General features: G+C 48.1%; 1 protein-coding gene across 14 annotated transcripts in view; it reads right to left on the reverse strand.

The window, feature by feature from the left end:
* Positions 1 to 346: 346 nt before the first annotated feature.
* The window catches only part of POMT2 (protein O-mannosyltransferase 2), a 46,095-nt gene continuing 31,727 nt past the window's right edge, over positions 347 to 14,714 (reverse strand). For 7 of the 14 annotated variants that reach the window (XM_073997954.1, XM_073997956.1, XM_073997953.1 and 4 more), the window contains 12 exons: positions 14,637 to 14,703; positions 12,078 to 12,147; positions 10,046 to 10,124; positions 8,809 to 8,960; positions 8,278 to 8,369; positions 7,132 to 7,208; positions 3,713 to 3,784; positions 3,351 to 3,410; positions 3,153 to 3,258; positions 2,053 to 2,193; positions 1,762 to 1,876; positions 347 to 865 (listed from right to left, as the gene is read on the reverse strand). In XM_073997954.1, coding sequence (XP_073854055.1) covers positions 760 to 865; positions 1,762 to 1,876; positions 2,053 to 2,193; positions 3,153 to 3,258; positions 3,351 to 3,410; positions 3,713 to 3,784; positions 7,132 to 7,208; positions 8,278 to 8,369; positions 8,809 to 8,960; positions 10,046 to 10,124; positions 12,078 to 12,147; positions 14,637 to 14,703 — 1,137 coding nt within the window. In that variant the 3' untranslated portion in view covers positions 347 to 759. Of the gene's footprint in view, positions 866 to 1,761; positions 1,877 to 2,052; positions 2,194 to 2,865; positions 2,952 to 3,152; positions 3,259 to 3,350; positions 3,411 to 3,712; positions 3,785 to 7,131; positions 7,209 to 7,303; positions 8,370 to 8,808; positions 8,961 to 10,045; positions 10,125 to 12,077; positions 12,148 to 14,636; positions 14,704 to 14,714 lie in introns of all 14 variants that reach the window. The other 7 variants (XR_012416037.1, XR_012416034.1, XR_012416033.1 and 4 more) reach the window with 6 other exon arrangements.

A 14,714-nucleotide genomic window follows, 5' to 3' on the forward strand; every position in this document is an offset into this window, starting at 1 on the left:
AATCCCAAAAAACGAGGAACCAAGGACTAAGGCAGGCCGACGCTCCGGAGTCCGGTGCTCTCTGTGCGTCACGGGCAGGAAGTCCAGCTACCTGCAGCCACTGGGGGGCGTGGTGGGAGCCAGGCCCTCCAGCTTGGGGCGGTGCGCCTTTCTCCACGCTGGATTCATCTGTTTGTGGGAGGGAGGGCAGCACAACTTTGACAGTCCCATCTGCTCTGCCTTTGGTGACATCCCAAGGTGAGGTCAGTATTCTCTGCCCTCAAGGCCCTCTTAGAGGTCTGAGAATTTTTGATGGATCTTACAAACTAAAACCAAAGAAATCCAACATGAAAAAAATACCAGAAAATACTGTAGCCTGGACTATTTTAGTTTATGACACTCAGCTGTCCACAGTTACATGGCCTGTATTCCACAGGGATATGGACAATGTGCCCTCACATACACACACACCCCCCCACACCCACCCTCTGGCACCCGTCCTCCCCCGCGCTGTGCACGAGGGAGCAGCCTGAGAGGTGCCATCCTCTCTGTGGTTCTGTGGTGCTGTGGTTCTGTGGTGCTGTGGACAGAGCTGCGGCTCTCTCCCGGCTCTCTCCAATGCTGGGTTCCATTCCCGCTGCACTGCCAGAGCTGGGTCCTGGTGGGCAGAATTCTTCAGGCTCCTTAGGCAGCTTCCTCACAGCTGGAAGGGTCCAGTACTGCTCCCCAGCTGGCTCTCCTGGGAAGTCCTGGACCCAGGATGGAATCTTTGCAGTGGCCTCAAAAGTCCCATGAGTCTAGCCACCTTAGTCCTGCCATCGGACTTTGGGGGTCCTGGGCCAGGGGACCAACCATCCCGTAAGCCAGAGGGTGGAAGAGGTAGAAGCTGTGAGAGAGAACCAGCAGGAAGCAGTTGGCACCCCCAGTGCCTCAGCTGAGGGGCTTTGAATTCCATTCCTCCTGCTGGAGCTCCGGAGAAATTCCCCATCACCAAGCCCGGTTCTCTTTCATGGCCTTGTCTGTCTGAGTCCCGCTGGGCACACTGTAGCTGGACAGCTTAGTAGATGCTGACTCAGTGATAATCGTGGAAAGGGCTCTTCCCAAGAGGCCCAGGAGGGCAACCCTTCTAGGGGTCTCGTTATGGGCTATTTGGCCTGGAGTGTTTGTCAACATGTAAATGTAGCCCTCTTAGGCAGGCATGTGCTCACAGGTCACAGGCCCAGCACCAAGTGGGGAACCGGGGAGACTTCCAAACAACTCTCCCTTCCAGCCCCTCAGCCCCACACTCCCCATTCCCACCCTTCCCACCCCACCCACCAAGAGCTGTTCCAGCAGGGGGCCACAGTGACTAAAGAGGGGTACCGTGTCTCTCATTGCCACTCAGTCCCCCCCCACCCCAAGAGCTGTTCTGACAGGGGGCCATGGTGACTAAAGAGGGGTACCCTGCCCCCCATTCCCACCCTCCCCCTCTGGGAGCTGTTTTGGCAGGGAGTCACTGTGACTAGAGGGGTACCCTTCCAGGTGTGCTGGGATGGCACAAAAGCTGAACCACCAGCAAAAGGGGAAAAGGCAGATTAAGCCCTGCTTCTCCTACCTGGCTGCACATTAGGATCACCTAGGGGACTCTGGAAGCCATGGCCCCCCCTGGGCCGGGGTGAAGCGGAACCTCTGGGCATGGGCACTGGTGGTGTTAAAAGCACCACAGGGGATTCTCGAATGCATCAGGGCTGAGGCACCACTGAGCCCGCACTGGGAGGGCACGTGAGGTGCAGGGATGCTCACCTGTAGGCGGTTCCCAGGAGCAGACTCAGGATTCCCACCACGTGGATGCCTCTTGCCAGGGGCCAAGAGGCCAAGCCCCAGGCACAGAGCCGCAGGAGGGTGTCCCACAGAATGCCTAGAGCAGAAGAGAGGAGAGAAACCTGGAGTCAGCCAGGCAGGGGATGACTTCCGGGCTACAGAAGAAGGAGCCACTCCAAGTCAAGGAGCAGAGAGTCACTCCCAGCACTGCTGCCCCACAGTGGCCCCCCCTCCACCTGCTCTGTCTCCCAAGTCCAGGTGGGTGGCACTGACCTGTCAACATGCTTGAGAAGAGCATGGCTGGGAAGTAGTGGTGGAAGTAGAGGACCCGGCCCATCAGGAAGAACGGGAAGTAATGGAGTGTCCAGCCGAGCAGGACCTGGCCGCCTCCTCGCAGCAGGACCTGGGACAACCCTGGGCCCAAGCAGCACAGCCCGGTCAGAAGACAAGGAGTGGGCAGAGATTCCAGGCTCTGGTCCAGCTCTGCCCCTTCCTTGCTGTGTGACCTTGAATATGTCACATCACCTCATTGGACCAACCCAAACCACGCTACAGAAACTGGAAGAAGAGAAGCTGGAGCTCGAGAACTCTGGTCAGGGTCCAGCCTAGTGAGGCCTGGGCACCAATGGCAGGTACACCAAGCACCAGCAGGAGGCAGCCCAGCCTCTAAAGAAACCCCTCTACACCTGCAGACAGCTTCACTCCCTACTTCCACCTCCCACATCTTTGCTGCCACACAGATCTTTGCAGCGGCAGACAAGCGCTAAGGTGGGGTCACAGGTGAGGATGGAGTGAGGGGGTGTCTGGGACTATGACTGTTCAGACAGACAGCTGCAGAGGCAAAAGGGCCTGTGTGACTGTCTCAGGTGCTATGGCCCATGGTCTGGCAGCCAAAGTTACCAAGAACAGCACTGGGATGGGAACCCAATAACCCTGGAGGCTCCTCTCTAGCCCAGAGAGGACAGGGCCATGGAACAAGGAGGTGACAGAAGAGAAAAGATGGGCAGCTGTGTACATAGCATGGGGCTAAAAGTGAGGGCGGTGGAGTCAGACTGCATGGGTTTGAGCCTCAGCTCTATCACTTACTAGCTGTATATCCTGGGACAAGTTTCTTAATCTCTTGGTTCCTTGGTTTCCTAATCCATAAAATGGGGGTCATAATTGCCAACGTTCTAGGGTTGTTGGGAGGAAGTAAAGTGTTTAACACAGCACTGGGTACTTGGGGGTTGTTAGCTTTCAAAAGCAAAGGATAAGGGAAGGTGTGGGGTGGTAAACATAAAGGATGGCCCATCAGCAGGCAGCCGGCCCTCCCCAGGGGTGCAGGCACTCTGCCACCACCAGGTCAGGGGAGGGAGAGCCCCAGGGGACCTGACCTGCAACCTCCGCTGGCAGCTGTGCCCCTCTCTGTATGGCTATAGCAATGATGCTCCCTGAGAGGAGGTAGAGGGCGATGCTCAACAGATTCAGCCACCAAACCACCTGTGCAGAAATGGGAACGGGCAGATGAGAACACAGCCACTCTCCATGGGCAAGTGCTCCAGGGCCTGAGCCAGGAATGTTTAGGCACTCACCGGGTTGCCAAGCAGATAGACTCGGAAGTCTGTGTCATTGATCCCTGAGAAGCGTAGGCCCTGTGGAACGGAGATCACCCTGCTGACCCGGGTCCAGCCCATCCCTGGCCACACCCATTAGGGGGAGGAAGATGGTCTTCCTTCACAGATAGGGAGGCTGGACATGAGGCTCAGGCTATGCAAATTCTACATGAGCTCTCTGGGAAGGCAGGGTCAGAATTAGGGCAGAAAACAGAGCCCTGCCTCTGGCCAACCCATCCCAGGATCTGCCTGCCCTAGCACACCCACCCCCACCTCCACCCGTCTCCCTGGTCTCATTCTTGGCTCCATTTCCTGGGAGGAGCCCCAGCCTCGGATCCTACCTGATAGTTGATAGGCCAGTGCCAGGGTTTGGATGTGAACTCATTGTCCTTGGGTTTGAGGCCACTGTTCCCCTGCATGAAGGTAGCAAAGAAAAGCTAGTCAAGACGGAGATCTGGAGAGTTGACAGAAATGTGAGGCCCAGGTTTCTCTGATATAGGGCCAAGCGCCGAGCACAACCTTCTCTTCTTCCCTTCCCTTGCAGAGAAGAATCAGGGATCATTTGCAGCCACTGTCTGCCTGCCTACGACAATTGCTTTACTTCTGCCAAACAAGCCTCCATTTCCCATAAGGGGTCCATTCCAACCCTCTACGCTAGGGAAAAAGAAAGGAAAGGGGAATGAGGAAATTGTTCCAATGGGCACAAAATATATACCCATCTGCCAAGCCAAGGACAAGGTGTGAAAATGATGGGAAAGGGGATATAAAATGAGGCTTACTGCCAGGTGCAGTGGCTCATGCCTGTAATCCCAGCACTTTGGGAAGCCGAGGTGGGTGGATCACCTGAGGTCAGGAGTTCGAGACCAGCCTGGCCAACATGGTGAAACCCCATCTTTACTAAAATATACAAAAAATTAGCTGAGCGTAGTGGTGGGTGCCTGTAATCCCAGCCACTTGGGAGGCTGAGGCAGGAGAATCACTTGAACCCGAGAGGTGGAGGTTGCAGTGAGCCGAGATCACACCACTGCACTCCAACCTGGGCAAAAAGACCAAGACTCAGTCTCAAAAAAATTTTTTTAAATTTTTTTAAAAATAAGTCTTACTTATTTGTTCCCTTCAGGGGCGAATTTCAAATAGAAAAGTGGAAACTCTCATGCATGCCTAGACTTGGAAGAGGTTACTTTAGCCTAGTGTTTCTCCACCATTTTTTCCCACTACTGCCCCTCTACCAGGAGCGCTTCTAGACAAGTGTTTCCCTAAACATCCTCCATGACATTTTAATACTTTATACTGTACATCTCACTTGTGCTATATACATAAAAAATAAGTTTGGTTTTTTTTTCCCCTCCAAGAACACATTTCATCTACTGGGAGAGAAATCAACCCCAATGCATGCTTTGAAGGACCCAGACACAGCCTCCCTAATCCAGCAGCCAAGAACATCTGCTAACCTGTCTCTACAGGGCAAACCAGGTCTTTGCTAAAACAGGAAGGAGTAGGGTCAGGATCCGGGATTTTAACCACTAGGACTGGGGTCAGCCTCATCACTGGGACAGACTGGAAAGGCCTTTCCCCGGAAGGGGAGTCAGCTGCCATGACTTAGGCCGGAGCTTCTCCGCCTCAGCACTCCCGACATTTCGAGCTGAAGAGTCTTTGTTGTGAGGACTGTCCTGTGCATTGTAGAGTGTTTAGCATTCCTGGCCTCCACTCACTGAATGCCAGTAGCACTCCTACCCTCAGCCCCTCGGTTTCCCAGCCAAAAATGTCTCCAGACATAGCCAAAAGTCCCGAGAGGCAAAATTGCCCTCAACTGAGAACCACTGGGATAGCCTAAGAAAGATCCAGAAAGTTCAGTGGACTGCCACCCAGTGCCTTAGGAATCCAGTTTGTCAAGGGGATGGGAAGAGTTTACAGGCCTCTGCATGGTGGAGAGGTTGTGCCTCCAAGGTCAAAAGTGCACTGGGGGCATCAGACACAAAGGGGACAGCTGCACAGTCCCTGAGTCACTGTGGCCCTTTGAAGGACCTGGGAATGAGGAATGAATCATTCTGGACCCCTGGAGCAGCTGCTGAGGGAAACCAGTTCCTTCACATTGTACAGTTTGGTCCCAAACCCAAGGACTCCAGTCAGAACTGTACCAAGCCAAGGGAATCTTATTCACTACATTAAACTCTGAGAAATCCTGCTCTGTTGCTAAACTAAGAGAGAGAGGAAAGAAAAATCTGCAACCTTCACAGGCATATGTACTTGTAAGTTGTTCTCTATGGCTGAAATCTGGATGGGCTCATTCCTGCAACTGCACCAGGCAAGGCAGCCTTCTCTTCCAGGTCCCGGGCCACTACTCAGCCGGCAGAAGAGCCCTGCCCTGCAGTTTCTGTAGTCTGGACTCAGTGTTCTCGTCTCTTTCCCCTCCCTGACTCTTTGTTGGCCGAATAAGAAAGCTCTCCTATTTCCCTTTTCTTCTCTGACTCTACTTCTTAGATGATGAAAGACAAAATGAAATTCCTAGATTTAGTCTTAAAATTTGACCCAGGCCCAGAATGATATTCTGACTGACAGGCACATGTTCAAAAGAGCTAAGCCGTCAGGCCACAGTGACAGCTACAAGCAGAGAGTCAGAGAGGAAGTGACCCAGAGATGCTTAATGTCAACTCATCACCTCCCAATGTGCAAAAATGACAAAATTTCAATTTTAAAAATTTAATCTGGTGAAATAAGTCAACTATATTTCCTGAGTACTGCTTACATAATCACTTCCAGGAAAGTCCACTCGACAGTGGCTTACCAGGGGAAAAATAACAAGCGCTCCACCTCCCTGCAGTGCTGTGGGTAGAGGGATAATCACAGAGCTGGCTTGAGATAGTGATTCTTAAACATTATTCCTGCAGAACACAGGTTTTCCATAAGCCAGAATAAGGGGCTCTTCCACTAAACAGCAGGATGACAGCCGGGGAAAATTTAAGCTAGTGAGTAGAATTTTCTCAATTTAAAGATTTCTTCTCTGAATTTTTCTTAAACCTTTGATGCTACAACTGCTGTCAGCCACTAATGATAGACAGCGCAAACAATGTCTTCGAAAATCTTAAAAAAGAATCAACCATGCCCCGCCTAAGCAGTTTCTGTCCAGGAATATGAGTGGGCTTGTGGCTGGGATTTCATGCTGCATATAAACAACACACTCAAATTAGCTATCCATCCTAACTGATCCTGATTTCGTATGATGGAATGAACTATCAGTATCTCATGATCTTCAACTAAGAGCACTATGATTTTCAGGGGCTCTGCCACTTGGACAGATTTACAGATCACTTAGAGGTGGAGGAGTGTAGTGGTAACTAGCAGTAACACTAAAAGCCTACCAGCCTGGCTCTGAGGGCTGGATCTCCCTCCTACACTTAGCTGTGTGATCCTGGGCAAGTTCCCCGACCTCTCTGTACCTCAGTTCCCTCTCCTGTAACTGGGAATGACAGCAACCTCCACATGATTGTAATAAGTATCAGATGAGTTGATAAATGTACAGTGCTTCACGTAGTGCCTGGCATGAGCTGTACAAGCATTCACTGGTATCATCAACATCACCACCATCCTCATTCTGTGGTGAGGGAAATGCCTTTGAGGATCACGGAAAGCCATAGTGAAGACGCTTTCAAATTCCTCCACAAGGGGGAATGGATCTGTAGCATGGCATTGACTTGTGATCCAAAGTCATGGCTGCCCAAAAGCTCTTAGAGATGCCATGAAATGAGAAGGGGACACATACCCGGATCATGACCATGTGGGATTCTAGCAAGATCTCAGGAAAACTGGGCTGCAGCACATTCAGGCTGATGTTTGGCACTAGGGGAAAAAAAGGCAGGAGAAAAACCTTTGTCATACACTCTCTCCTCAGTCTGTCCATGGTACCCACATTCCCACCAGAATACAAGTGCAACCTTGCTGACAAGTTGACAACTGTTGAAGAGACAGAAGAAAGCTTGGCCCAATTCTTGATCATCTACTTAGCTGTATGAAGAACTCATCAGGCATTCTGAGAAATGCAAAGGAAACAGACCAGGAGGCTTCACCTGCTTGGTACTCCGACAGCTCTCAGCACCATCACTTTTCACTGTGGTACTGGCTCAAATGCTGCTCTCCTATTAGGCATAAGGGACAGCTGCACAGCCCCCGGTCACTGTGGCCCTTTGAAGGGCCTGGGAATGAGGAATGAATCATTCTGGACCACTGGAGCAGTTGCTGTCGGGACAAGGACCAAGTCTGTCTCCTCACCAATATGTCCACAGGGCCCCACATGGTTCCTGGCATACTTGATACAAGAGTTGTTGAATTAGTTGATTAGTGGGTTTGGCTAGATTGGGTGGGAAGAACAAAATGAAGGCACACAGAAGCTTGAGGTGGGTAGTTTAGGAAAACAGATGATGAATCCAAATACTTTCTGAGTTGAAGCTGACAATGCAGTGGAAATATCAAATTGGAGCTTGGGTGTAGAGAGTGGGGCACAGATTAGGGTTGTGCTTGTCACTTTCTATAAAAGCGTTGGCTGGATATGTGGGGGACGGGGAAGCGACTCTACACTGAGGCATAAAGGGAAAGTACCAGCTTGCTCCAAGCCTGGAGGCTGGGGAGGTGCCCATGGTGCAGGGGAGAGAGGAGCCCAGAGGCAGACGAGACAGATGGACCTGCAGATGGCCACTGGCCACTTTACAGAGAGGAGTTTACGGAGGGAGTAGATGAGAAGGAAAGGAGTATGCTATGTAGGTACAGACAACTCCAGAAAGAGAGTGTTAACAAGGAACAAACAGCAGCAAGTTGAAGGGAGAGCAGAGTCTACAAACGCTTACTTTTCTAAGATAAGGGTTTCTTATACATGTTTCCCTCCAGAGCCAGCCCAGAAAGTGACCTCACTCACACTTGGGATTGATATGGTCCTCCACATTCCAGATGGAGTTGAGGGTTTCTTTCAGGTATGGGGTGCAAGTAACTTCCAACTGCTCCCAGCCCCTGTGAAAAGCAGAAGTCACAGATGTCTCTCAGAAGACCTGAAATCCACCAGAGAGCAGCACTGTCTTCTGCTCTTAAATCCACAGGCTCCTTCTCTTTTCCACCTGGTGGCCATTATTTCTTCATGTTCCATGTTGGACAACTATTCTAGGATAGTCCAGCATACAGTAATCCCATTTTTGAAAGAGACATAGACCCAGAGAGTTATTAGCACCAGCCAGATGTGAAAATGTTGAACTATCAGAACACATAAAACACCAAAGCTGCCCTGGAGTTCTGTGCTCCATAATACACCCGATGCCTACTCTCCCTCCATCTGCCACTAAGAACAAGCAGACAGGAGGCGAACACGGGAAAACGAAAGCTTCTGGCATACTCCTTGTAGAGTGAAAGGAAAATCAGGACCCTTGATTGGGACAGCAAAACCCTAGAGACGTACCACTTGGGCAGAACCTTTCCCGAGGAGCCCAGGACACAACCTGTGACCAAATGGATGAGGCGAATTCGACTTCTCAGCACTTTGATCCGGTTTCCAAATTTTCTGTTTACAACCTCAATCCGCCAGAAATCATTTGAGTCCCCTGTTCCATTCTGCCACAAAAACCAAGAAAAAAATACAAAGAAAGTGAGGGGACTTTAGAGAAAATATGTCAGAAAGGGAAATGGCCACCTTCAGATGCCACCATGTTATGAAGGTCAAAGACCAAATCGGGCTCAATGATAGAGATGGGCGAGGTTACAAGAAGGCCAAAGAAATATCCCAGGTGACTGGCATTGTCCCAAAACTCACTATTACAACCAAAACACAGTAGTATGACCCCTGGAACCAGAAGTCCAACTCTTTACTTCATAGAACTGGAGTTCAAGTTCTAAATAGATGTCTTTGCCCTTCAATCAAACTCAAGACATCACTCTGAGCCAACAGAAACAGATCTGGGCCATTTGCATCCATTACCTTGGCCATCTAGGTACTCACTCATCTAAGCCAGAAAGGTCTGGCCTGGCTATCGCACTTTGGAAATTAAGACGTGTATGTCTAATTCTTCTCAGAAGATGCCCACAAAGAAGATCAGAACATTCACAGTCTTGACCTAGCACAATGTGGGATAAGCAAACAGAAAGAGGGCTGGGAAATCCACCTGAAGGCCAGAATCTGTATACAGTTTTCCACTAGTAGTTTTTGTCTTCAGTTACTCCCAAAGCCATAGTACTCATAGAGCTTTTACTCTGTTAGCTGCATCTCTTTGAGGTAGTAAAATACAAAAGCTGCAGAACAGGGAAGTGATACTTAAAATAAAGCCAATGAGAACTTGGGATCTGGCAAAAGATAAACATACATGTTCATCGGGGGCCATTCTGTGGGTCCTTGTTTTCTATGTCCAAGGTGATTTTAAAAGAGATCCAAATAGTATTCATATTTGATATTTATTAAGTATCAAAACATGTAAATGGCATGGTTATTATGTGAGGAGAGAGATGGAGACAAACAGACTTCATAGGCTGCTTTTCCCACAACATGCCTAGCCAAAAAGCTCCCAAATGTTAAGAGACTCCCTGTGCAGCCTCTTATCCTCAGGAACATTCCAGAATTCTGGGGAGGAGATATCCCACCACACAACCCTGAGCCAAGGCCCATAACTTTTTACATCCTGCTCACACCCCCGTTGCTTACTTACTATGCCATAGCCGGTGACCTGATAGTGCTTCCGGGTCAGGGGGGCCTCATGATAGTGACTGTGCAAGTTCCGGGAAGTTCTAGAAGTTAGAAGAGAGAAGTGTCATTATCCTATAGAAAGAAGATGTGCAACATTTCTTCTTTTACCAAGGATGTTCAGAGTCATCTGTCAGGATAAGAAAAATTAGAATCTGAACTATTAAATCCAACATATCAGGAACTTTTTTCCTATTTACTCTCAAGAAATATCATGAGAACTGGAGAAGAGATGAGCCCAAACCAGGAGAGACAGATGGTAGGAGCACTGGACGGCATGCCAAGAAAGGGGCTAACTTTAGGTGCTGGCAGGGAGGTGGGGGGCGACTTTCACACATTTAGTAGCTTTGAAGCACTCAGCTTGCCTGACTTAGGAGGCAGGTTTGAGGAGAGGAAAAATTAAAACTTGTAATCTGCATGGCCTGATCTAGGTAACCTCCTCACTGCCACTTACTCTTTCTGCTCCCATCACCAGGTTTTTAAAGTAGACTTCTGTGGAGGATAAGAGGGGTTTAATTTAGCTTTTATTTATTTAGTTTTATGTAACAACTCTCACTTTTATCTGGAATGAGTAATAAATGTTCATTATAAAATTTGTGAAAATTTGCAAAAGTAAAATTTAATTACAATAAATTTTTATTAATGACAAAATGAAATTTATTTAATAAAATAAAAATTTTAAGTATTCAAAATCCAGCTGACTCGGAAAAAAACCACAGCTAATTGCTTCTCTCTCTCTCTCTCTCTACACACACACACACACACACACACACACACACACACACACACCCTTGATATTTAAAAATTTGTATCCAATAATTCCAGTCTATGAAATGTTTACGGGTCTGCTCCTGCTCTCTGTCATTTCAGCTTGTTCTTGCACACAGTGCCCTATTTTCTTGTGTGCTTTGTTACTTTTGGGCATGTACTATTGTCACTAAAAAACTATTTATGGGAATGAATGACAATGTCTTTCTCCAAAGAGGGCTTACATTTGCTTTTAGCCATGTACCTAGGAGACATGACCAATCTAGGATCATGTTCATTTAAATTCATGGCTTGGAGATTCTGAGATCATCCGGGTGACATGAATTTGAGCCCCAAGTTCATGTGAGGATCAAATGGTAGTTCCAACTTCTCAGGAACTAAGGACAGTTCACTACCCAACCCCCAACACTTAGCTGGGTCCTAAAGTAATTTTTCCTGGGCACAGGTGCATAGGGCAGATTTAGCCTTACCCTAAGCCTTTGGGGGTTCCAAATACGGGGAAGGATAACTTAATAAATTTGCCACTTTGGGTGAGCCTAGAGGTTTGACTTTAAAACCTCTTCTCTCAGGAGGCAGCCAAAAGTCAAGATTGTGGGATCAAAGCAAAAGTGGCTTCAGTGTCTCACTTATTTCTCTGGATTCCTCATTTCACTTAGGTTTTGGCCTGGTAACTCTTTAATATCTTGTCAGCCTTTTTATGCTCTTAAGAAGTCTTTATATTATTCCAGCATTTTTAGTCATTTTCAGTGAGAACACTGGTTAAATAAGCTAGCTTGCCATATTCTCAGAAACAGACTCCTACGTCTTTCTAAAGGCAGCCACTTAAGAAGCAGCTTTGGGAGCTGGGTGTGATGGCTCATGCCTGTAATAGCAACCATTTGGGAGGCTGAAGCGGGAGGATCGCTTGAGCCCAGGACTCTGAGGCCAGCCTGGGTAACATAGTGAGACTGTGTCTCAAAAAAAAAAAAAAAAAAAAAAAAAGCAGCAGCAGCCTTGGGCAACTCAAATTTTCCTCTAGGAAATGGGAAACTGAAAGGTCCCCAGTAGGCAGGGGCAAAGGCTGGCCTGCAATTTCATCACCTTCATAAAATGCTTCTCCTATTCTCGCACTGCAGCCTTGCTCCATTGACCAGAGACTTATCAAAATCTAACTTCTGTTTACTTCTTAAAATAACTGCCTCCCCTTGGTGCCCATACCATTTATTTATCCAAACTGCAAATAGACTTACTCTTTGTGTTCTAGTCGAATAATGTCTCCATGTCTTACAAACTCCACTGGGAAGGAAGGGTCTAGGGGATCTGCCAAAAATAAACAAGCATTGATATCCAAAATCACTTACCAGGCTAGTATTAATCAAGGGCTGACTGGTAAAGGGTTACAGTACCATGTGGTGTCTGCTAGAGGTATAACCAGGTACTCTCAGACCAGACAGGAAGGACCCCTAAATTGTCTTGGGGGACTAGAGAAGGCTGTCCCAGAGACAATGCTTCAAAAGTCTCCTAAAGGAAAGGGAGGATTTTGTCAGGTGGACAAGCGGGGAAAAGGCGCTAGAAGTGTGAAAGAAGAAAACTTCTGGCCGGGCACAGTGGCTCACGCCTGTAATCCTAGCCCTTTGGGAGACTGAGGCGGGCAGATCACCTGAGGTCAGGAATTTGAGACAAGCCTGGCCAACATGGTGAAACACCATCTCTACTAAAAATACAAAAAATAGCCAGGCGTGGTGGCGCACACCTGTAGTCCCAGCCACTCGAGAGGCTGAGGCAGGAGAATTGCTTGAACCCGGGAGGCGGAGGTTGCAGTGAGCCAAGATTGTGCCACTACATTCCAGCCTGGGTGACAGAGCAAGACTTTGTCTCCAAAAAAAAAAAAAGAAGAAGAAGAAGAAGAAAAACTCCTTTGATGAATAGCAAATGGGTTTCATACTGTAAGGGTGGGTGGGGTGGGGGAGAGTGGGAACAGATGAGGCTATGAACGAGTGTGGCCAGACTGCATATTCCAGGCGGGAATGTGGCCTTTACTCAATAGGCACTGAAGCCCCACTGGAGCTTAAGCTGGGAATAATAAGACTTTAGTAGTAATAATAGTCTTCTAAAAAGTAATTCCATACAAATGACCACTTGCCCAACTCTCCTCAAAATCAAATAAACCCTGACAATTGTGCCAGCGAGTATCTTGTCTTTGGCAATAAACTTGCTAAATGTGAGGCGAAGAATGACGAAATGATTAAGGGACTACTTCTGTATCATCTCAAAGTCAAGACCAATCAGGATCTAGAAAGGTGATGACATGGAAAAGGAGCTGGCAGTAATCATAGCAACACAGAATGGATCCTTGCAAATTTCTGTCCCAAACAGTGAGATACCAACACACTATAAATAGATCAAGGTCAGGAAAGATAAATTTGCCAGTGCAAATCACTGGCTCTCGAGAGAATCAGATAACTCAACTGAAGAGATGCCCATTTCCATGCTGCCTGTTAGGGTCTCTTAAAAGCATTAATTAGCAAGATGACAAATCAAATAAGTCAATAGGGAGTGAGGCTTTATTTCATATGCATTTGGTGGGGAGGGGCATTTATAGCCATCAAGAACACAAAGACCCTAGTCTATAAAGCTCCCACAAAATCGTTAATCATTTCGATGAAATGCAACCATCTTAACTCAGAAGTCACAATAGAATAACAAACTAGGAATGTCAAAGACTCGGTTCATGACCACACGATGGAAGTAAAACTGGTCTTCCCTCGTAACTCCTCACTGGGATAGAACACTCACATTTGGCCTGCTGAATCAATCAATATCCATTATAAAGGTATAGAAACAGACTCTGCCCAATGGTGTCATAATTTATCCTACTAAGGAGCAGAATGCAAAGTGGTTGTATACACCACATTTCTAGCCTACATGGCAATAACAGGAGGTGGATTTAGGTGAGTAGCTGCCCATTTCTCCACAAAGGCCCAGGAGCAGCTAAGCTGGGATAGTCTAAGCCAGGTGGGATTTGCTGAGGAGTCACAGAGATACCTGTGGCACAAGACCGTCAGCAGAGATGACAGGCTCAGAAGGTGAGTGTTAGATGCCCTCTGTTCTCTCCTCAGCTGCAGCAGAGGCACAGCCTGCAGGTAGCTAGCTGTCTGACCAAAGAAAGGAAGATCTGGCTCCAGTCTTACTCTTGTCATAAAGCCCTGAGAGCCCGATAGGTGTGCTGCAGAGTTACTTCACCCAGGCCAGTTGGGAACAGATCAGCAGGCATTGAGTCACATCCCAGGAATTAGTCTAGACAAATTCCAGTCACAGGACTAGTAGCCCCTCAGATCTCCAACTGACTGACTCAGGCCAGGGCTGAGCGGTGGGCAGAATTCTATCTTATCAAGACAACCTGAGCCGCACCACATGCTACAGTGTGCAATGTTTGGTGTGCTCTATGTCAGAAATGAGAGCAGCAGCCAGGTGCCCTCAGCTGGGGCCACTCACCAGCCCCCAGTGGCATGCTCAAGTAACCTCTACTTGGATTAAATCTGGGCTCTGCTATCTGTCTTCAAAATGACAGCTCTAAGAGCAAGTTCTTACCTGTTTTGTTCAATGCTTATCCCCTATGCCAACAACAGTGCTTGGAACACAGTAGGTGCTTAATAAATAATAATCAAAAGGATAATTGAGATAAGTAAAGGTGTCAAAGATGGTTAGCAAAGCCCATCTCAGGATCATTCTTTTGCAGGCATGAGAAATCTTAAGGAGGGCTCAGAGAGAGTAACAGCACAAGAAGCATCAGTCTCTGACCACATTACCTGAATTTGTGTTATGTTTCTTGATAATCCACAGGTTGTTGTAGTCCTTGTGCAAATAGGTGGTGACCTGGGTAGGGA

Source organism: Macaca fascicularis, chromosome 7 (genome assembly GCF_037993035.2).
Source record: "Macaca fascicularis isolate 582-1 chromosome 7, T2T-MFA8v1.1".
NCBI lineage: Eukaryota > Metazoa > Chordata > Mammalia > Primates > Cercopithecidae > Macaca > Macaca fascicularis.